At 41.9% G+C, this 23,288-nt stretch overlaps 3 protein-coding genes across 3 annotated transcripts in view; 1 reads left to right on the forward strand and 2 right to left on the reverse strand.

The window, feature by feature from the left end:
- Nucleotides 1–51: 51 nt before the first annotated feature.
- rab12 (RAB12, member RAS oncogene family) lies at nucleotides 52–8,371 on the reverse strand. The gene is made up of 6 exons (XM_029524660.1): nucleotides 7,976–8,371; nucleotides 6,370–6,430; nucleotides 4,273–4,411; nucleotides 3,348–3,437; nucleotides 2,913–3,017; nucleotides 52–2,290 (listed from the first exon to the last, which is right to left on the reverse strand). Exons 1-6 carry the CDS (start codon nucleotides 8,202–8,204, stop codon nucleotides 2,183–2,185), a joined length of 732 nt encoding a protein of 243 aa, XP_029380520.1. The 5' UTR covers nucleotides 8,205–8,371; the 3' UTR covers nucleotides 52–2,182.
- Nucleotides 8,372–9,475: 1,104 nt separating this feature from the next.
- On the forward strand, nucleotides 9,476–13,436 carry napgb (N-ethylmaleimide-sensitive factor attachment protein, gamma b). The gene is made up of 12 exons (XM_029525191.1): nucleotides 9,476–9,624; nucleotides 9,825–9,892; nucleotides 9,977–10,061; nucleotides 10,146–10,163; nucleotides 10,241–10,271; nucleotides 10,371–10,480; nucleotides 10,692–10,758; nucleotides 10,848–10,918; nucleotides 11,310–11,388; nucleotides 11,605–11,684; nucleotides 11,908–12,037; nucleotides 12,265–13,436. Exons 1-12 carry the CDS (start codon nucleotides 9,569–9,571, stop codon nucleotides 12,406–12,408), a joined length of 939 nt encoding a protein of 312 aa, XP_029381051.1. The 5' UTR covers nucleotides 9,476–9,568; the 3' UTR covers nucleotides 12,409–13,436.
- A 6,240-nt stretch (nucleotides 13,437–19,676) lies between these two features.
- The window catches only part of piezo2b (piezo-type mechanosensitive ion channel component 2b), a 65,951-nt gene continuing 62,339 nt past the window's right edge, over nucleotides 19,677–23,288 (reverse strand). The window contains exons 49-54 of the mRNA XM_029524526.1: nucleotides 23,179–23,271; nucleotides 22,454–22,623; nucleotides 22,152–22,271; nucleotides 21,978–22,057; nucleotides 21,544–21,751; nucleotides 19,677–21,380 (exon numbers count right to left, since the gene is read on the reverse strand). Coding sequence (XP_029380386.1) covers nucleotides 21,128–21,380; nucleotides 21,544–21,751; nucleotides 21,978–22,057; nucleotides 22,152–22,271; nucleotides 22,454–22,623; nucleotides 23,179–23,271 — 924 coding nt within the window. The 3' untranslated portion in view covers nucleotides 19,677–21,127. The remainder of the gene's footprint in view (nucleotides 21,381–21,543; nucleotides 21,752–21,977; nucleotides 22,058–22,151; nucleotides 22,272–22,453; nucleotides 22,624–23,178; nucleotides 23,272–23,288) is intronic.

Genomic DNA, 23,288 nt, shown 5'->3' on the forward strand with positions numbered 1-23,288 from the left:
TCCACATATTCATGACACGCACACAGTTAAATGTTTAAATCAAAACCATAATATGGTAATAAATATAGATATCTTTAATTGCATTTCATTAGTTCAAGAATGCCACAAGTTATAAATACCACAAATCTGCTTTGAGCACGCCAAAACTTCCAAAAAGACTTTAAACAGGTTTAATACAAAGTACAGTCTTCCATCTTAAAGGATACACATTTCAAATAAACACATTTTTTTAAAAAGGTATATTTAAAACATTTAGTATAAGGCTTAGTCGTTAAAACAAAGCCTGCAGGGTTAGTTGCAAATGCTAAAAGTTAGGAGGGGGAAGTCAGGGAGGGGGAGATGAAAGGTGTCATTGAAAAAAAAGAAGAAGCAATGTTTGAAGAAATGGCAACAGCTTGCCATTTCAAAAAATACAAGTGATCAAATTGCTAAACTGGAGATGATTTGTAAAGGTCGTGGTGCTCAGATGTCAGCGACTGTTAACGGACTGTTAACGGTAAAAGTCCCTCATCAACATTTTCTCTTGGTATGGAACGATTCATTCGTTAGAAATACATGATGTGCCCGAACATAAAACGTCAGCAGAAAATTAAAATGATCCTACTAGAAGTGAATTTGATTAATTCTACTTTAGTCCTTCCCTCAGTCCTCAGACTCATTTACTTTCAACATGTGACAACAAAACTGAAAGATTAGATTTTTTCCTGCCGTGTTAATTACACAACGAGGATGGAAGAGGTTAAAATGTCTATGGACAAAGGAAGGCTGAACATGTATGGTCTTGTGTTTTTGAAAATGTACAGAAGCTTCATTCTGGTCCATAAGACAATGTGAAAGCGGCTAACCTCCTCTATGAAACACAAACCTCCCTTTCAAGCAGGATTTCTATAAAGGTCAATCAATATTTATTTGAAACGAAACTCAAACCAAGTCTGTGATCAAAAGTCTGACAAAATAAGCCAAACAGTTTCCTGAGTCATTCAAATACTACACAATCCTTACTTTGCCATATCTGGAGACTCACACATTCCTCTCTTTACTGTATTTGAACTCAAAGGAAAGATGTCAAAACAAAACACTTAGAAACGTTAAAACAAAAGGCTGAAACTACATCTGTGTAGCTTCTTATCTTTACTCCCTCTAAAAAGCTGGTACACATGGAAAATGTCCCTGTGAAGAACTCCAACCCCCCCCCCCCCCCAAAAGACTACATTACCCATCTCTCCTTGCATCTGCCAAGCCCACTTGAACAGGATGTGGAAGAGCGGCCACTACTGCGGCAATGTAGATTTTTTTAATTAGTGCTTAACTACAAGTCGAGTGCTTTTATCTCACTGCATGTCAGTTTAAACTAATTAAGATGGATTGTAGTGCAAAATATTACAATTTATACAAATGTGTAACGATCCGTTCCAGCCACTTTCATACTTTAAGGCAAAGGAATACAAACTGATATGAACACCACCACAAAACCACCTTCTGCTGGCCACAAAAATCTGCACCTTGTCCAGTCATTACAGCAACACACAATATCTACATCATGTGCTTTTGTTTACCTCAAGTCAACTCATCACTTGGTAAGAACACCGAAGAAAATAAAACCACTGTACCAGACCCAGAGTTTAAACTAAGCTGAAGAGACGGGAAATATTGTTATCCCTTTTATGAACTCAAACATGCAGATAACAGACCATCAGGTCAACTCAGATCATTTAAAAAAGGGGCGCACGATGACAAACAGGAAAAGGAAGAGACCGGGTTGTAAGGCCCTCAGTAATCCCTCTCCATAAGAAATGTGCAACTGTTACCAGAGGGCTCTCTACCTTGAAGGCACCAGTGAGGCACGGCTAGTCTAACGGTCTGAGGAATGAGGTAGTCTGGGTCAAGTGTAGACAGAAAGGTGGTAGGAAGTGGGTGATTCGCCAGGCCTAAATGTTAGTGTGGCACATGCCGTTGTGTACAGTTACAAAACAGGAGAAGAGACAGGAGGAGATAATACTGGTAGTTAAATAGAGTCTGTGCATTTGAACAAGCAGCAATGTTTCCAAACTGCTGCTGTATCCTGCCCCTTGGTGGCCATATTGATGCTCTGCATGTGTAAAGTGTGTGTACAATGGTGTAATGTGTGTGTGTGTGTGTGTGTGTGTGTGTGTGTGTGTTGGATTGGGGACCACTTGGATTCTCAGCAACAGCGCATGCGAGGAGGAGGCAACTCCGGAGGCACTTCCGGTTCGGGCTGCAGAGACAGGACACTGTTGGAAAGCTCCTTGTTGGGGACCTCCAGAGGCATCTGCTCGTTCATGAAGGAAGAATAACAACTGGGTTAATAGAGGAACTTAAAAAGTTGTGATAAAATCTTCCACTAACCATTGGAGCGATTGGAAAATTTTGCATTGAATGTGTACAGTATTTTTTTTGCAACAGTGAATTAACTAACAATATAAATATTCTGTGCCCCCATTTTACTTTGTTTTACATCATGCATCTGTACCATGACAACTTTCTTCTGGACTGTGGTGGTGTTATGGCATTAGAACCCACCCAGAAATGTCAATTTAGACATTTAGAGATCCAGATCTCTAAATGACCCATCATTTTCAGAAAGTTAAAATAGGTGTTCAAAGGCATGTTTAAGGCTCTCAGTGTCACAGAGGAGATGCATATCATTAGCCAGGTGTATTAATTAGTTCGTCTTTCCTAAATTAGGACAGGTATGGTAACTAAATACCTCTTGTTGAAAATTTAATAACAGAAAAAAGGGTTAAAGTCTTGGCAGCGTTTAATCTATGTGACATCAACACAGATTGTATGAAGTTAAAGTAAATGACTGAACAATGCAGGACAGAGCAGACATTCAATGGAATTTCTAAGCTGATTTCTGAAGGAGAAATATAAAATTCTGGCACACCAACCTTGCTAAGAATATCATCCACAAGCTTCAGGAAGATCTCATCCACATTAAAGTTATCCTTGGCGCTTGCTTCGCAGAAGCGCATTCCACTTACCCGAGAGGCAAACTGTAAAACAATTAAGTGTGAAATTAGGTCAGAGTCAGCAAGGTACAACTGCACAACAGCAAAAATTAAAGCCCTGAATAAGAGGATATGTTGATCCAAAATTAGTCCAGCCACAGCTTCTTCGTATTAAAATTGTTGTTTCATCTAGTTTCATTAAAAAAAGTAGATTGTGCTGTAGACATGGACTCGGTGCTTCCAAAACTGAGACAGGACATACCTGAACTACACCTCAAGTGACACAGCACTGCATTTAGATATGTTCAAATGTATAAAAAAACAAAGATATGGTTCTGTGATATGGTGAAAGGTGCAGCTGCCTGTTGAACCTACCCTCTCTCCCTGCTGTCTGGAGATGATACGATCTGTCTCACAGTCCAGCTTGTTCCCGACCAAGAGAAGCTCTGCTTCCTCCGAAGCATACTGAGACAAAACAGAGCAGAGGAAATCATCACCCTCACATTTCATACTCATATCAGATGACTGCAATGAAATCTGTTCAGTGTACTCTCACCATACAAACTGTCCATATGGTGCAGCAACTGAAGTGGAGCATCACAAAAATGGCACATTTTCTACATTTGCTAACAATTTCATGCAGTATTACAACTCATTTTCAGACTCTTGGACATTTTTTTTAAGTTGTAGACATGATGTAGTGGTGGGACTGGTCAGGGCTCATCACACGTACTACAACGTTTAAAATTAATCAATTCAGCCAACAGAATTTCCAGATTATACATGTCAGAACATGCCAACTGATAAAGAAAATGTAAATTAAATTTAAATTTCTCATAAGAGTCAAGTCTACTTTCCAACAGTAAAATGTTGCAGGAGTTCAGATTTCACATCATGTTCACAGTTGTTCTCAAACCCTCACGTGTGAAAGTTACAGCACCAGAAATACAATATCAGCCAGTCTGCAACGGAAGAGAGTCTCTGTAGAGCAACACCCTAAGAAAAAAAAACAACCCCAGCTCATTTATCTCCTGCCAGTGCTAATAAGCTGAAAGACAAAGGTGGAGCTGAAGTGTGAATATCAGGTGCTGCTGACTGTGTTGCTGCTGATGAATTTTTATGTAAACATTATTGCTGGATGAAATTGAGGAATTGTTTCCCTAATTGCACAGAAGAAACTGGAGCTGTTTTATACAGCTGAATAACAACCAGAGGAAGAGGTCCAAGGACAACAAAGAAAGGGATACGTCATCTTTTGAGACAAAGTTAAAAAAAGTATCTGTCGAAAGCGGTTATTTACCTTGTCTATCATTTTCATCCATTTGGGAAGGTCATCAAAAGTCTCCTGTTTTGTGATATCGTACACTAGCACTATTCCCTTAGCACCTCTGTAGTAGGCTGATGTGATGCTGTTGAACCTCTCCTGGCCAGCAGTGTCCCTGGATGAAAGAAAGTAAACCCAATGTGATTCAACAGTTACAGCAGAGGAGTGCCTCGAATGATTTCAGAAAACAAAAACAGGGATTGACAGATTTGATTTGGTCATGGTAAAAAAAATAAATAATAAAATTTAAAAATAAATTTCATTTGTGAACTTGAATATCTATTCAAAAATCAAACTTCTAGCTAGATATAAACTATTATGATTTCAGTATTCAAAACTGATTTGATTTAAAATGTCTTCACGTCATTCGCTTTTAATCTCTTAATGAGCATCTACATCAACATTATTTCTATCTAGCTACAATCTGAAGACTGTTGCCTCAAATCTAAGGAAAGCAGATATCTACCATCGAGTTTTGGAAACACCAATTAAAGCTACATCAGTGTGTTGTAAAATATTTAGCAAACATTTTCTGTCTATAAATGATAAAGATGTTAGCTTTAATAAACAGGCTGATCAAAGGATTAGACACTTCAAATTCAATTTACTCAAACTGAATGTGATTTTTTTTTTATGTGAATTTATTTTTCATTAAAAAATATCCATAAAAACAAAAATCATGTCAATTATATGTGTAGATTATTTTTGAGGTGGCATTATGATTCAGCTCCATTCGAGGCTGGGGCAGCAGCATGACAAGCAGTTTGAGCTCCTCTCACAGTGCAGTGTTACTGTACCTTCAGCCAGCTAGTCTCTCCCTGTTCCCCCTGTGAGTCACAGTCAGGCTTATGAGCAGGGGAGCGGACAGAAACACAGCAGCACAATGGCAGGGTTAGGTAAGGCCGGACGTGGCAGTGATGGAGCTTGGTGCGAGCAGTTCGACATGAGAGACAAGACACAGTGAGGCCGGCCTTCCTGATCGGACAGGTCGAGGACAGAGGAGCGGGAAACAAAATGGTGAGCGGCAGACGTGATGAGGAGGTGGGAGGATGGACGAGGTGTTAGTGAAAAAGTCAGACGTATTAGTCAAAAAAGCAACCGTGTTCCCACATTTTAGCCCAACACTCACACAAAGGCATCAACAAGCTTTCGCAACTTTTTACAATCATTGGACAACAACTCTGCAAATTTTTTATGTTTTCAAAATCTAATTAAAGCCTAAGTAAAGTCACAAGACACAAATAGAGGCCCAGACATATTAAATAACATCATCCGTCTCACTGATGGTCTCTTTGGGTAAAAGTACAAGCCTGATTTATGGAAGTTTTTTTTTTGCAGTTTAAATAATTTTATCAAAATAACGAAGTGAGACAAAAAGGCAGCTCAGTCTGATTATTGAGCAACAATGACTCTGCACGTCTCCAGTGACCAGCTGCTGTGCATTCAGCTGACACTTAAATAAATCATCTGACACTGTATTAGAGTTATTAGTATTGCTCAAAGGAAACTTCAAGAGAGACCTGTTAATAAATGAATGAAATAATTTTTAGCATCAGTGAAGGGTGTTACAATTGATTTTCAACTAAAACACTTAATACTGCAGGTGTGTCCATGTGTTATTTCAAATGCCACAGATGCTAGTACATGTGATGGTAGAATGTACATCATGACTCATCACAAAGATTATATCAGTTTATGTTTTGACAACAACATGGGTGTGCGTGACCAGTTTGATCCCATATGGTGCTGGTGCACTGGTGCAACATGCATGCTCCGGATAAAGACCTTTATTGCTAGTAGTTCATTTCTGTGATAGCTTCATGTTTTTCAGATTTTTAAAAACGCGAAACATGCATCTTCTATAAATTTAGTAGATTTTATCATTATAGAAATAGTAAATGTCTTTCCTTTCACACATGCCTCACCTACTACACAGAGATGCTCCTTCTAAGTCAGCACTGTCTTTTTTTGTTGTTGTTGTTGATAGAGCAGTTTGCAACATGAGAGGACAGACAGAGGAAATGCTCAATGTAGAGGAGTAAAGGAACTGGAGGCGCTTGCACAATTACTCACCATATCTGTAATCTGATCTTCTTCCCTCTCAGCTCAACAGTCTTGATTTTGAAGTCAACTCCTGTGAGGGGGGAAGCAAAGACAAATGTGAAAAAATGTATGCGTACCAGCATTTCTAGTGTTATTTTGTCACAATCTCAGTTACCATATGAGTTTAAGTCAAAATGTATGTAAAAAAGACTTCTTTAGCCAGATTCAAGCCTTTGAATGGAAAGAAGGAACTTTTCTATTTGTCTTAGGTTTCCTTGTTTTGATAGCTGCTGAACAATATGAGGAAAGTTACTCATACTTGTTTCATCCTTTTAAAAAGCTGTGCGTGATGAAAGCAATGCACTATTTAAACAAGGAAATTACAAAACAAGGTTTTCAGAGAAACTTTTAGTGACTGTCAAACTATCCCCCTCTGTGATCAAAGGAGTATAATGTTGGCGGTTGCGTAACACAACCTGCGAGCTGTGTCACAGGAATGACAGGGCACAAAATGGAGCTCTGCCATAGCAGCTGTCTGCATGCAACTATTTTAGGATTGGACACTATGGCTGGCTGCTGAATTGGTCACAGGACCACTTACCCAATATAAACAGACCTAATGCATTATAGTTCGGTAGCATCTATAAGTTTTACAACATCTCATATTCAATAATTTAAGATACCACTCCACCAGATCAATTAGGCTATTATGTTTTATAGTGATGGAAAAATATGACTATGTGTTAGTTCTACCAAGTTGAAACTTGAAAGTAGCTTCTCAGAAATGGAATTTGATCAGGACAACTACACTCTGCTCTAATTACAACAACATGGGTCACCAGTAGTAAATTAAAATACACTATTACTAAGCAGCCGCAGATCCATGCTATACAAGTTCCCAACTCTCCTCCTGACAGTGCGAGATGCAAAGTGTTCCAAGCACTCAAACATACAATTTAAGCCTTTTGGCTCATCTATAAATTTTGTAACAATTGAAATAGTTAAAGCTTTTATGGCCTCTATATAAAATATGTCAAGGCATTTTTTTCATCTGTTGTTTAAACCTTGATATTACAGGATTTTCTAGGTATTTGTCGATGTCAGCTTCAGATACTGATTTCGCCTCAGAAACATTTATGTATACAAACAAAAAGAAGTAGATGGTGTAACGAAGAGTCCTCCTTTCAGGGCACAAACACGCTTGCAACCAATTCCTATTAAACTGCTTCAAAGACTAATGAAACTTTTATTTTTCCAGGAATTACTGATATCTATATATACAAAAAAAATGCTGAATTTCTTGTTTAGCTTTATATTTGTGCAAATGTTCCTCTCCATCTTTACAACAATAAATTATTTCTGTACGTGTGTTTGTGGTGTGGAGGTGGAAAACACTTGACATCAACACAGCCAAGTGTTGGCTTGAACGTTGTTGTTGTTGCAGTTAGCTAAAATTAGCCAGCCACAGGAGGCATTGTAACATCAGTTCAGTCCCATCACACAGTAAAACACAAGGCATGGTGATCCACAAGGCCCACACTTCGGTGCTTCACATTTCTCCCGTCCAGCAAGTAGACGGAGCCCCCCCGCTGTGTGTGTCAATATAAAAGTTGACCCAAACACTTCCCGTCCTCACCTACTGTCGACTTGCAGGCTTCGCAGAAAGTGTCGTCCGTGTATCTCTCCATGAGGCTGGTTTTACCAACACCCCGGGAGCCGATGATGATAATTTGAAGTTTAAAATCAGCGGGTCTGGGCGGCATCTTCCTGCGGCGCGACTGAGTCCCCATAGCGGGCGACGAATTGGCGGAGCCCCCGCCGGCACCACCGGCGGCCCTCCGCGGTATGTCATATCTGTGATCCATCAGTAACTCCTCATTGGTGACAAAAAGAAAAGAAGCCCGAACAATAAATAAACACTTGTTACAATCCAATCAACGTTCCGTTTCCGACTTTCTGCCGTTTTTGTGGAAGTTTGCTAAAAGTTTGTCGCCCGCCGTCGGTTGTTGTCGTTCGGCCATTAGACGCCGGAGCCGCCGTGACGTCACCGACCACGTTCTGAGACATTTCCGCTTCCGCTGAAAACATCACCCAAAATAAAAGTTTGTCAGTCATGGTTTTTATTGACCAGACAGTTAAATGTTTATTATTTGACTAAAACCATGAAACACAGTGCATCTGGACATCACTGCAGCTTAGTAAGAAGATGAGCCCAGTAAAAACACTAATGTCAAAGGATGTCAATCTATTTCTGCCACCACATCAGTGCGTATCAAGTTTAAATTCTGCTTACATACTTTGAGGTTTGATGTGAGAAAATGTCCAAATACAACATTGTAAATATAATACATAAAGAAGGAGAGGAACAGGAAGTTAAATTATGAGCTCAAGGAGCCAGATTCTTGGATCAATTAAAAGTTTTAATGCCCAGACAAGAAGCATTTAATAAAAGCATCAGAGAAGCTAGGGCCTAAAAAGCAACCCTTACAGCCCCAGCTGATCAACGGTTGGTCCTCTGGCCAATACGGCTGAAGAGGGCAGGTCCCAAATTGAAGCTTATAGAGCCTGAGGAGCAGCCTCAGACACATCATTCCTCAGCAGTCTATTCAGCTGTGATAGGAATGTAAAAATCATCTTAACTTGTACATCTACATCACATTTCTCTTCATACTGTTACCATCGGGGTAACATTTACTCTCAAACAACACACGACCACTAGAAATGTCTTTTCACATCTTTGCAATGAATTCTAATTGGCCTGAAACTTTAAGTCTTGTGAAATTAATTGCTATAACAAAACCTTAAATATTCATAATAAGATTTGCTGATTCCAAATGATTCCCATAACATTTCATATTGTACAACTGCAAGACAGGGACACATGACAGTAAAATACACAGCACAGGTTGACTTACAACAGAAGGGTGCCATTGAATTTTAAGGATGATAATGAAATCTTTAAAATGAGCTCTATATATGCTATTTTTTTTTTTTTTTTACATTTGGGGGATTGGTAACACAGCCTCCTCCTACCTTAGGTTTTTCTTTCTTAAAAAAAAAAAAATCTGCTTCGCAGTTGATTTTTGTCCTCGGCGGCCGCCGTAGCCTGCGCCATCGTGTGACGTAGCCCCTGAGGAGGAGCTCCCATTAATCCAAACACCGAGGCAGCAGCTTCCAGGGCGATTTATCGAGTAGAAATTTATTTTGTCCGGTCCCTTCCTGCGACAGAATGGCTGCCCAGAAGATAAACGAAGCTCACGAACACATAGCTAAAGCGGAAAAATGGTGAGTTTCGACGAAGCCGCCCCGAAAAGCGGCGGGTTTGAGCCCTGATGTTAGCTGGCTGTAAGGCCACTGAGGCATCTCCAAACAGGAAAGGTTATGCGACAGAGACAGCACACTAGCCTCTGACTTTGTCTTGTAATATAGCCGATTGTGTCAGCTCCAGCCTCTTTGTGAATAATAAACATTCATTGCTTTTGTAGCTTAAAGACGAGTCTGACAAAGTGGAAGCCTGATTATGACAGTGCTGCATCAGAATACGCCAAAGCAGGTAATCCAGATGAATATTGGCCTTTATTATTTAACAGATAACATAGTTTACCGATTTACCAACTGCCTTTGTTTTGATTTCTAGCTGTGTGCTTCAAGAATGCCAAGCAGTACGAGCAGGCAAAAGATGCCTACCTGAAAGAAGCTGAATATCACACAGAAAACAAGACGTATCCTCTCTGTGGTCCCTCCTCTGTCCCATAACATCTTACTGTTGCATGCGTCTGATTTCTTTTCCCTAACTTATCCTCCAGGCTTTTTCATGCTGCAAAGTAAGTATTCCTAATATTGTGTTAACAACAAATACAGAAATGAGCACTTCTTCTTAATGCCCCTTCCTCTTCCTCAGGGCCATTGAACAGGCAGGTATGATGATGAAGGTGAGTGTAGCCATAGTGATGTCGTTAACACCAGGTAAATGGATGCAGGGGATGTGTCTGCAGCAGAGATTTAACTTTATCGTGTCTCCACTGTGACAGGAGCAAAAGAAGATGCCAGAGGCCATCCAGTACATAGAGAAAGCCTGTATGATGTACATGGAGAACGGGACCCCTGACACTGCTGCGATGGCTCTGGACAGGGCTGGAAAGTACATGATCTTATATTTCACACTTTAGGCTTTATATCAAACTTAAATACCTCAGATAATAAAATTCCAAGCAGCCAATACAGTTTGAGACATCCATTATGTTTTATGGATTTGCATTGTCAGTTTTAAGAATGTTTTAAAAATCTGTTGGCACATTGTTAATCATGGATGAATGAGACTCCCTCAGACTAAAACACACTTTTCTCCTCAGACTGATTGAGCCCATAAACCTGGAGAAAGCTGTGGACCTGTATCAGAAAGCAGCTGGTGTGTTTGAGGTAACAAGGAGCTGTTTACATTAACTAAATAATTTTACTGTTGTTGATTAGATTTTAATTGAATTAATATATCTTTGGTTTGTCTTTAGAATGAGGACCGCCTGCGTCAAGCTGTTGAGCTGCTGGGCAAAGCCTCCAGACTTCTGGTCAGGTTAAAAAGGTGAAGGATTCAAAGATGAGATGGGCATAAATCAGTTGAGCTGCCAAACTGGTGGTTCAGGTTTTTGAAAAAAAAAAAAAAAAATAGTTAGCAGTTGATACTAGTAAATTTAGAAATCTTCAGTGAGGCCAGAACCTGAAAAACAGTTTTGAGAACCAGCTTGACCATTTAAATATTTTTACTCAGTTCTAAATATTAGCCAGCCAAAAAGGGCCATTCTTTAAATTCTTGGATCAAAGCCACCCCAATACTATTACACATTTTTGTATGCATATTATATATTTTACATGTTTCTCTTTCAGAAATGAAGATTGTATATAACTGTATATAACTATGTAGTGTCATACTTGCTCCTCCTCGGACCTCACCTTGTCTTCATCTTTGTAACCAGGTTGGATGAAGCAGCAGTTGCTTTGCAGAAAGAGAAGAACATGTACAAGGAAATTGAGAACTTCCCCATGTGCTTCAAGGTGGGATACCCAGTAGCTGTTTTTTTTTTTAACACATCTATCATAGAAAAAAGGGAAAAGTGTCAGCCAGCTGTTGGCTATAGTTTTTAAGAGGGAGACTGATCAGATACCAGACAGCATTGGTCCATCCTTTAAGGGTTATTAAGTGTCAAGTAAGACCAAAAAAACCAAAACATTTTACTGGAACCATACGTTGGTGTGTTGTTCTTTCTCTAGAAAACAACTGCCCAAGTGCTGATTCATCTCCACAGAGGGGACTTCGTAGCAGCTGATAAATGTGTCCGAGAAAGTTACAGGTACGAGAGTTGAAGTATATTTTATAAACAGCTAATCTAGAGGGTGCTGGTGTTTCATTGAGCAAAGGTTCCAGGACCATCATCATATCAAGACCTGATATTTGGGGCACAAACAGGGTTCCCTTGAAACTTTTCTTACTCCTGACATACACCTCTTCACAATGTAACACTTGCCTGTTGACATTGAGGGTCATTACATGAAGTGCTGCTTGATCTCTACCAGTCTGCCTGGCTACAGTGGAAGCGAGGATTGCGTTGCCATGGAGACACTACTGCAGGGCTACGACGAACAGGACGAAGACCAGGTCTACAGGGTGTGCAACTCACCTTTACTGAAGTACATGGACAATGATGTGAGTACCACTGTCATACAGTGACAGATACATGTGGTTCTCTGTATTTGCACAATTTTAGGAAGTAAATTACTTCATAGTTCAGGTCACTGTTTGAGGCACGCCTCCTTAAAACTGAAAACTCATTCCTCCTTAGGACCTCACAGAGAGAAGCTGACTGTGGAAATACTGTCTCAGATTCTCTTTAAATCTGAGAGCTGATGACTTTTTACTCCACTCCTTTACAGTACGCCAAGCTGGCCATTTCCCTGAGGGTACCCGGTGGAGGAGGAAAGAAGAAGAAGGCTGCAGCTGCTCCACAGGGTGGTGCTAGTGGGGCACCAGCAGCTGCTGATGAGGAGGAGGATGACTATGAGGGCGGGCTGTGTTAGTCTCAAGCAAGCTGACTCTTCTCATCTACTGCTCCAGCACTACACCCTCTGTGTACGAGTTAAAAACCGCAGCAAACCGTCTCAGCTCTGGAGCCTAAATGGGCGACTGTTCTGAGCTTTACTGTGCAAAAAGAAGAAAAAAAAATTATCAAATATATATATCAAAATCCCAACAGTTCCAAAAGGTGTTGCATAAGAGTTGCGTTAAAACAACCTTTTTAATTTGTGTTTTGAGGTGGATCCTCAGTCTCATGAGGGAAAAAAAACAATCTCTAATGTTCAATAATGTATGAAAGCCAGTTGTATGTAAATGTTCTATTATATCTCGTCTGTGAAGCTGTACATTTTGCTTTTATTGCTTGTGGAAAGGGTATATCAAAATCAGAAGTACTTAAGAAATGTCTAATAAGTTGTTCAATGTGTAGATGTTTATTTGTACTGAGTTAATTTATTCAGTAAGAGCTACAGTCAAAAAGTTCTGGAACAATATGCAGTCAGCCTGTTCATGCATGTTTGGAAAAATGAAATGGTTCTTCACAAATCAGAGCTGTGATGACTTCAATGTTCTTGCTTAAAAAAAACAAAAAAACAAACTGCATAATGTCTTGAACGTAAAGCGCTTAATCAAGAAATTAAGAGGAAACTCATAATGGATGACGCAGCTCGTAACCATCTGCATCTACTGGGAGGTTTGCGTTATCCGCCTTAAAATAATCCTAACTGTCATGACTGGCTTAATTACAGTTTCCATAGTGTAATCCTCAATTTAAACCAAATAAAACATAAAAAAGGGACCACGTAGTGATTTATTTTACTTTTTAAAGTTGAATTTCTGTAATTGTCATTGATCTTCTCATTTATACTATAAATGTGAGAGAAAAAATAATTTAGATGGCAATTAAAAGTATTCCAATACCTCTAAAAGTTATAAAGACTGTTTACATTTTTTTTAATTTGTCTTGTTGCCCACATCTTGTGTGTTCCTCAGAAGCATATCTCAAAACTTTGCACATGCATCAATAAAGTTTCCATTGTGTGGCATTTCAGTCTCTGTACATAAATGGGTTAGCAGACAGTTTCCACATCAGCAGCTGTAAATGTATGCAACGAAGCAGCCCCTGACAGACATGTAATGACTCGTTTCCCCAGACCTATTTATCTTTGACGAGGCTAATGCTCTCTCCCTGTTAAACGATATTTAATGCACACACATTTGTTCTACTTTTGCGTTTCCCCCTCTCTCATTCTGAATGACACCGCAATGCGTCCATGTGTTAGCCAAACCAAATCTGGATGTGAGTAAATGCAGCCTTGGGTGAGAATAAAACCACTGAGCTGCTCTGTGCGCAAACCAGTTGTGAGAAAATTGATTTGACTGGGCCATGTGAGCATCATACTCGACTTCACCAGTTTTTACTGGTTTGTCAAAGGGAAGGGATAAAATAGATAAAAGTCAGCTGTTCTTCTATGAGCGTCACACTGATGGAACCAAACTGTCTCGTTATTCCATCAGTCCGACCAACGATCCTCAGAGTGTGCAGTGAACACCGCCTATGTGTATCTTTTTGTGTGTTTTTGACTGTGTTGTCTTGGATCTGTACTTCCTGTTAACCTTTAGAGCCAGGTTGAAGAACCAGACCATGGGGATCCAGTACTTCAGGTGAGGGGAAAGGATGTTCTCAAACGCCTTCCTCTCCTCTGAGTCCAGGCGGAACCAGATCAGACCACAGATTTAGATTGGAAATCGAAACAGTTGGATTAAAGTTGTGCTTGTGGGAAGATGAACTCTTTCACCATTTAGAAACACTAACTCAGCAGAAAACAGCAACAACAAACACACACAGTGTGGAATGACATCAGGTTATCTCACCCGCCTCCACCACGTGGTCCACGTACTTATAAAAGACCTGGACCTTTATTTAATATGTTCACATCCCTTTATTGATTAAAATACATTTTAAAAGGTTACTTTATGATCACACTAGGTTTTTTAGGTTTTTTTTATTCCACATATAATGTAATCAGGTCTTAATTATAACCAAGAATTTATCCTGTAGAATTCATTCTAAAATTCTACAGATTTTTTTAAAATCTGAATTTGTAAACTTGACTGCAAAGAAAACACGAAGAAAATGAAAATATGTTGCTGCTTTTTTTATTTGTTTTACTACTATTGAATTTTTTTTTTTTTTTAAGTTGCTAACTTGACTTGGTGGAGGTGAGGTGCCTCAGGAAAGCGTTCCTCACAGCTTTTTTTTTTTTGTGTTGTTGTTGTTGATAAAGAGGGAGAACCGGAGCACCCGGAGAAAACCCAATGGCACGGCAACCCAGAAAGTCAGCTGGGCTACTGTGCCAGAATGTTTCCCACGATGTCTACAGTGGGAATTAATTCCTGATGCAGGAGGTGAGGTGCCTCAGGAAAGCATTCCTCACAGCTTTTTTTTTTTTTGCTGTTGATAAAGAGTTGGGAGAACCGGAGCACCCGGAGAAAACCCAATGGCACGGCAACCCAGAAAGTCAGCTGGGCTACTTTGCCAGAATGTTTCCCACGATGTCTACAGTGGGAATTAATTCCTGATGCAGGAGGTGAGGTGCCTCAGGAAAGCGTTCCTCACAGCTTTTTTTTTTTTTTTGCTGTTGATAAAGAGTTGGGAGAACCGGAGCACCCGGAGAAAACCCAATGGCACGGCAACCCAGAAAGTCAGCTGGGCTACTGTGCCAGAATGTTTCCCACGATGTCTACAGTGGGAATTAATTCCTGATGCAGGAGGTGAGGTGCCTCAGGAAAGCGTTCCTCACAGCTTTTTTTTTTTTTTGCTGTTGATAAAGAGTTGGGAGAACCGGAGCACCCGGAGAAAACCCAATGGCACGGCAACCCAGAAAGTCAGCTGGGCTACTGTGCCAGAATGTTTCCCACGATGTCTACAGTGGGAATTAATTCCTGATGCAGGAGGTGAGGTGCCTCAGGAAAGCGTTCCTCACAGCTTTTTTTTTTTTTTGCTGTTGATAAAGAGTTGGGAGAACCGGAGCACCCGGAGAAAACCCAATGGCACGGCAACCCAGAAAGTCCGCTGGGCTACCGTGCCAGAATTTTTCCCACTGTGAACATCTGGTTGTTAAGATGTCCACAGTGGGAATTAATTCCTGATGCAGGAAGTGAGGGGCCTCAGGAAAGCGTTCCTCACAGCTTTTTTTTTTTTTTTTTTTAAGTTGATAAAAGATTGGGAGAACCGGAGCACCCGGAGAAAACCCAATGGCACGGCAACCCAGAAAGTCCGCTGGGCTGCCGTGCAAATTTTTTCCCACTGTGGACATCTGGTTGTTAAGATGTCCACAGTGGGAATTAATTCCTGATGCAGCAGGTGAAGGGCCTCACGAGAGCTTTCCTCACAGCTGAGAAAAACCTGCGGACTTTGGACTTTTTCGGTTTGGGGGGAGTGAGGCAGGCATTCAAATTAATCTCCAGATACTTGAGAAAAGCATCGTCTAAGGAAGAGTTCTTTGCTATTGCAGCGTCCAGGATGTTATGTGCAGAGCTGAACTCCTTTTGAAGATCATTAATCATGCCCTGGTTGATTATCTTCGTCTTTGTTTGCTGGAGAGGAGAGACACTGGTTGTAAGCTCTTCGTGAGCCAAGTGTGCCAGACGCTGGATGATGGTCTCGATCTTAGTAGCCTCTGTGGAATCTTCGGCGCCCTTCATGGCTAGTGACTGAGTGAGGTTTCTCAGCAAAAGAGCTGTCATGAAGATGTTGGTTGTGTTGTCTGATATAGCGGGGTCACTCCTTGCAGGATCTGGTAAGATCTCCTCGTCTGGCTCTCTGAGTTGTGAACCCGGACTGGGGCCACAAACCAATGCAGGTTCAGAGCCTTTGGCAGAAGAGATTCTCTGAGCTGACTCACGACTGTTCTCTTTGTCACTGGTGGAATTAGACGATGGAGCCTCAGAAGAAGCTGCAGTTGGCTTTAAACTTGAAGGCGTCACAGCCAGATGGTCTGTAGCTTCAGAGGTCTCTGGTTTGATGGTGGCATCTTCTTCTGGTGCAGACAGAATCTCTGTGATGACGCCCTCGATGTCGCTCAGTGCACCAGACACTTTATGACTGAAGCTGGTCTTTTCTGTCAGTTCCCTTTCCATCCAGAGCAGCACATTCTGCAGGAACTTCTCAACAGCATCTTCTGTCATAGAGTACAGCACTTCTGGAGATAAGTTCATTTCAAGGGTGTAAATGTCCCTGCTTACTGCTGGAATAACCGAGTCAGAAAGATTTTTGTCCTTAGGAACCTCAGGAATCTCATACGTCCTTCCGACCATCAGGTGTTTGTACAGTTTGTCAACTAGGTCCTTTGAAAACCTCTTGATCTCTCCACTGGCTTTGATGTCCTCCAATGTCTTGCTAAACTTTGCTGTGAGGAACAGTAGGTTATCGTATAAGATGCCCACGTCGGTTTTGATGGTGGCTGAATTAACTGGAGAACTCCTTGAATCAGAGCTTCGCACTGAGGTCCTGCTTGGTTGACGGAGAGAAACAGGTGTGACCGCTGGAGATTCTGGAACAGATCCTGGCAGCAGGCATTCCTCTTCAATGTCTACCAGAATCAAGGACTCTGATGGATTCTTAAGACTCACCAGGAAGTTTTTGTCTTGTTCACGCCACCTGCTCTTCAGTTCTTTTATCATTTTTCTGTATTGCATTTGGGCAAACCTGAAAAATCTGTGCTTATGCTCTGTCTGGTCGGCAACTGAAGGTTCAGGATGGGAGGTGAAGAATTCTTTGACCTTGTTCAAGACGGGCTTCATGTTAAAATGGGATATTGATGCTGAGATGGTTTTCTGGGAGCTCTCAGGTGCATCTTCTGGACTCAGATAATGCAGGTCTTCAATTATAGCTCTCACAATTTCAGATGCCACCTCTTGAACGTCCAGAAGAACGTTAGACAGGGGAGACTTTGGCTCTTCTTCTGTCATTTCTGGCGTGGCACCTGACCATTTGAGGAGGGTTTCAGACACGGCTTTGGTGGCAGAGGGGACGGAGATCTTGGAAGTGATGCTTGAAGGAGACTTGCAGACATCTGGCTCGTCGATTTCAAGCATGTAGGTGGGTGTGTTTGAGCTGGTTTTTGATGAATACTGGGATAACGGCTGCCGACACTCCAGACACTCAGACTTCAGCTTGTCCAAACATTTTCGCAGACATTTGGTTGCGTGAGAAACCATCTGACTGAGACACCCGGTTTTAGACACAGAGCCCCTTACAAAGATGGAGGGCTGCAACGGCCAGGTGGAGTCACTGATGGCCTCAGAAGCAATGGAACCAACCTTGTCTGAAATCTCCTTCTCCATTAGCTTGGTCAGCTGCTCGGCGCTTTCACATCTGGCCTGGGGGACATTCATAGCGACAGCGAAGCAGCTGTTGAGAGTTTCTCCGACCTGAGTGTCGAGATTCTCCAAGGCTTCGTTGATCACAGTTGGGGGATTTTCCTGGTGGAAGCTGTCCTCGATTATTCGCTTGATTCCTCTTAGGATGATGGCGCAGACCGTCTGGAGGGTTTCGGAGAGCAGGTCAGCCATTATTGCTGTGGTGTTTGAGTCTTCAATTCCGTCGGCTATTAAGTTCCACTGAACAGCAGACAACTTGTCCAAATACTTTTGGACCAGGGGCAGAATGTCCTCGGAGGTGACGATGACGTCGGATCTGGATAATTCCATTGCAGCGCTGGTAGTTGAGTTGGCGTCAAAATGGAGGTGACGATTCAGGCTTGGGTTCTTCCTCTAGTTCCTCATCGAGCGTTTCTGTTTGTCGCTTCGAGGGCGACCACCGTTATTTACTAACTCGTCCTCTGTACGTCACAGAACATCAAAGGCATTTTCTCTCGCGCACGCGCGGTCGCACTCTCCAAGCGAGCGCGTTCGAATGTACGTCACGAATCAAACTACATTCGCGGTCGCACGCGCGGGACCGGGATCGTGTTGTGAGGGTTTGTCCAGAAGACGACTGTTCTGGACCTGCTGTGGAGAACACGTGCGGGTTCTACCTGGAGACGTGGAACATGCAGGTTCACAAGCCGGTTCCACCGGTCGCATCAACGGCTGAGACACAGTGCGGCACATCCGGGCTCCAACTCCCACAAGGCTTTGCGAACTGTACCTGTTTTCCCTATCTTAGCAAACAACAATAACGTTTCGTAAACAATACGCATGTCTTCGGAAATAACCGTGAGTTTTTTTTATATACTGTAAGAATTTTTATTAACCTTTCCTGCTGTTATCGGAGTTGTTGACAGACAGCTTCAACAGCCGGCTAGTTTCGCTGCGCTGCCTCGTAATGCTAGCCAACGTTAGCTTGCTAGCTAGCGGAAGTCCCGCTGTGCTGTTCCCTCTGAAGGGCAGCCGATCAGCTGATGAACAAACAAACTGACGGGTATGTGGGAACAATAGCTCTCAGACAGCTGAAATGGAATTATTTACAGGACAAGAATGACAGGAAAATGAAATGTGAATGATTTATTTGTTTGCTCCTCTGCAGGACTCTAATCCTGAGTAGTAACCCGCCCACCCGTCTTTTTCCTGTCAGCTACAAACTTTATCAAATCATTATAGAGAGAGTGTAAAAAGTACAGCTGTTGGTTATAGCCCACAACATAGATACGTAGACAGCCTGTAAGATATTATAGGAGAACCACTGACCACAGATTATCATGTCATTTGTGCTCCACTGGGGTTAAACATGAAATAATGAGGTTCAAATTGTCAAATAAACCATAAAAAAATCTGAAACATAAATTTATGGGGAGCATACATTAATCTGACCGATGTGGTGGAGAATTATTACCATTGTCCCTGTAATCTACTCAGGGACAGAGTCTTCACCTGTGTTACTCTTTTAATGATGGATTTGTACTCCTCATATTTTCGGTATATCATACTTTGCTCCTCCATCACGAAATGCGCTGCTTTTTGCCTCTTCTCTACAGTGATTGGTCGGATACAGCAAACCCCGCCTCTTTTAGTTGAACACCCACTGATGTAGATTGGAAAACTTTTTGGTTCAATTAACGCGTTGGTGATACCGATTGTCTGGGTAAGTATGTTAACCCAGCTTTGTGATACAGGCACCTGCTGACTCACTCAAACAGCAGTCTTAAAAAAACTCCACACCTTTCCAAATGTTTTATTTGCACATCTCTGGACCTCTGTCATTCCACATTACCTTAACATACAGGTACTATTTCACATTTCACCCCCCCCCCCCCCCCCCCCCCCCCCGTGACACATCCTTCCCCTTTAAACTTGAATGTACATGTAATGAAAATTTGATAATGAAGTTTCTCTTTCATGCTACAGTGTCCTCTAATGCATAGTTTGGACCAAAGGGCTTCATGTTGCAGCCCTTCATGTGAGGAATTGGGGTTGTTTTATTTTGTGTGTGTGTGTGTGTCTTTTTCAGCTTGACGGTTGGATGCACAGCAGCAGGCGCTGCATAGCGAGCGCTTCACAAGTGATGTGCATGAGTCCACCAGCTGATGCACGTTACTACCCTGATTCAGAAACAGCCCTCTGCTGGTTGTGACTCAAGCCAACCTGTGGGTGATTTAGAACATGGATGATTGGCAATTAATCTCATTCTGTGTGAGGAAAAAACAGTCCACAGCGATACATTTGCTTTCTTCATACAACTTCCGACTGCCTCCCAGTGCAGTAAACAAACACCTGAACAATATCCACATTAAAGTTCATGCCATTTAAATAATTGTCATCTTCTCTACAATCCCATACACTTTTAAATTCCATCAAAGCCTACATATGGTAACATAGAACCCATACAATTAATATCCGTGGAAACAGCTCTTCCTGAGAAAAATATGTCGTTAAGAGTTTCACTTCTTCTCATACAAACAAAATAAGGCAATTGAAGATTGTCTGATAATGTTTTCTGCATTGTGTCTGTGTAGAGGCCCCAATGTTGCCTCTGATTTTAAAAAAGAAAAAAAAAAACACAAACAAACAAACAACAGAACTGTGGGGCTGTGTTCGCGTGTCCTGGCCAGAACTGGTCTTTTCACTCGGGTCCACAAGAGCTTGATATTGCACAGTCCCACGATCAAAGTGTTCCAGCTGGAGGAAATAGGAGATTGTGCTCATGTGGTCATTGTTGTGCACTTTATTTGTTGGTGGGAAGCCCTTGAAGTGGAATAATGTCACAAGTTCAAGCCTCTCTCTGCCTGCTGTGCAGTTGAGAAAATCTTACAGGCATGACGAGCAGTGGCGAGGGAGAGGGGTAAAAATCAGGAATAAGACTTTTAATGTCTGAGGAAAAAGTCCAAAAAGATTCCTTTATCCCAACTGAACACCAGCTGCTCATTTTAACCACCAGATGCCAAACTGCGCCAGGTTTTACAAGATGAATACAGCACCGGCAAATTTTTTTGCTCAATTGTTACCAATATGTCTGCAACCTGTTTTTGTTTTTATTGTTTTGGAGTAAAAAATACCAGCTGATAACTAAAAGAACAAGGTTTTTGTGTGGAGCTGACACCGTGTCGCTGCCAACAGAGCTCAGCCGAGGAGGACAGTCATGGTCCTCGGCTGCTTTGAGCATCTTCAGCTGGTAAATGGGCAGAAATAGAGACTTGCTCCAACAGAGAGACCGCCCATCCAGCGTCTTTAGGAAAAGCTTTGCCTCGCCTTCGTGTATTCGATGTCCCCCTTTGCTGGGTTTCACTCTGTTTTCTCCCGGGTCCACTTAATCATTGTTTCTGGCGAGCGGTAGAGGAAGATGAGTTTGGCGTACATGTCCTCCTCCAGGTCCAGCTCCCCGGTCTCTCGCACCAGGAAGATGTCGGTGCACAGCTTGAGGATCCGGTCCACGTTGGGCAGCTCCTCGAACATGATGGTGTGGGAGATCCCGCTGAAGAACTCACGCACAAACTTGCCAATGACAAGAACCACCGAGGCGTACAGGCCCATGATCCTGCAGAGGAGAGGAGAGGAGGGTAAGTGTTCAGCTTTAGATTCTTTCTCATCTTATTTCTCAAGGTGATGGAGGGGGAAGGGCATATGTAGTGTAAACATATTTTGCAGACACAGCAAAATCATATTTTCTGTTATGTTTTCTAACATCAGTCACCACCTACCCGTATCCAGCCAGGAAGCCCAGACTAGGCGGGCTGACTTGGTCGCTGAATACGTAGAGCTCCAGAAGTTCTTCCTTCTTGTATATTTGTCTCCTCTTTATTGGCCCCAACTCCGTCTGGTTGACTATCCACCATTCCTGGATCTGCTGCGTCCCATTTTCGTTTCGTTTCAACTTCACATTTATGTCCAACAATTTATCTCCAGAATCTAATCAGAAAAAATGCAAATAATGCCAGATTAAAAAAAACAACAACTGAATGGAGGGATGAAATATCAGCAATGAGCAAATTCAGAGGAAAATGAAATAAAGATTTAATTACTAAATATTACGTAATTGTTGTATCTGTGCTTAAAGTGAGAAAAAAAAAAAAAAAACAGCGTGCAGCGTGGCTTCATAAGCAAGAACTTTGTGAAGGTGACAGTTTATGTTCACCTGGATGAAGCTGTTTGACCGGACTGGCATCAGAGTCACTGGGTGCTCGAATATAACGAGGAAGGATATTTTTCAGGGTCCTGCAAAAACAGTATCATTTTGTGAAAAGACTTATAGTCACTGCTCTTCTCACACGAGCTTTTTCTATTTAAGGAAAGCAGCTGATGTACTCACACTTCTGAGTTGCCTCCTTTTCTGTCCAGGAGAAGTATTAGCTCCTGCCTCGTGGTTTCATCAAGAGACGTTGTTCGTTTTCCAGAAGCTATTTCAGCTTTGGCACCTAAAGTGATGTTTCTGAGATCACAGAGAAGAAAAAACAAACCGCACTTACTGCAGCGGCATATTTTAGATATAGTTTAAAGATTCTAAAGAATAGTAACAGAATATTTTTAATGACACAAACTGTCACATCGTTAGCTACAGGAACACACAGCGAACAGAAAATATGAGTGAACACGCTGTGACTGTGTCTTTACCTTTGCACAGACCAGGACACAGTGACAATGAAGTCCTCGGAAGTGTTCAGCATCTCCATCAGGGTGTTCCTGCTGGGCGGACTGATGGTCCACAGAGAGTTTGAGCTGCCCTTCAGCTCAGCGATGACCAGGTCCTCGGGCATGTAGCCCTCCAGCCACTGCAAGGCTTCCTACCAAAGCCGGCACAAACACACCCAGTGACACCGTGACTCTCCCCGACTGAAAGGGGGGATTCATTGTCAATACTTGGGGGGAGAAAAGAGGGGGGAGCATCGTCTATTTTAAGATCATGGCTAAAAGAACAGTTTGAATGATTTCTAGAGAGGCGGAAACATTACGACCACCGATAAATCGTAAAGCTGAGCAAGAACGGTGCAGGATTATCTTTGTTTCAATAGTGAAAGGGCACAAAATCTGAGTTAACTGCACGACCTTGTTGACTTGCTGTTTTTGTCTTATTAGAGGGATCTCTGTGGAATCAGGATGAAATTTTAAACATCCACTGACTTCCACTTGTCAGACTCAGAGCATCTATAGACATGCTGGCATGTCTACAGACGGAATATCTTGTTTTGATCACTGTCAGCGGAAGAGCAGTCAGGAAGATGTGGGAGTTCTTGAAGACACATCACTGTAATTTCCGCTGCTCTTTTTCACCAGTCAATTATAGAAATATATTTAACATTGCAGACCTTTAACATCAGTGTCGTATTTCTTTTACTTACATCATCATCAAAGTATCTCTTTGTGAATTGTTCAAATTCGGCTGCCGTCACATTCCTCAGCTGTTTTTGCTGAGCGCTCATTTTGAAGATCGGCTGCAGGAGGAGGAGAT

Source organism: Echeneis naucrates, chromosome 17 (assembly GCF_900963305.1).
Source record: "Echeneis naucrates chromosome 17, fEcheNa1.1, whole genome shotgun sequence".
Classification (NCBI taxonomy): Eukaryota; Metazoa; Chordata; class Actinopteri; order Carangiformes; family Echeneidae; genus Echeneis; species Echeneis naucrates.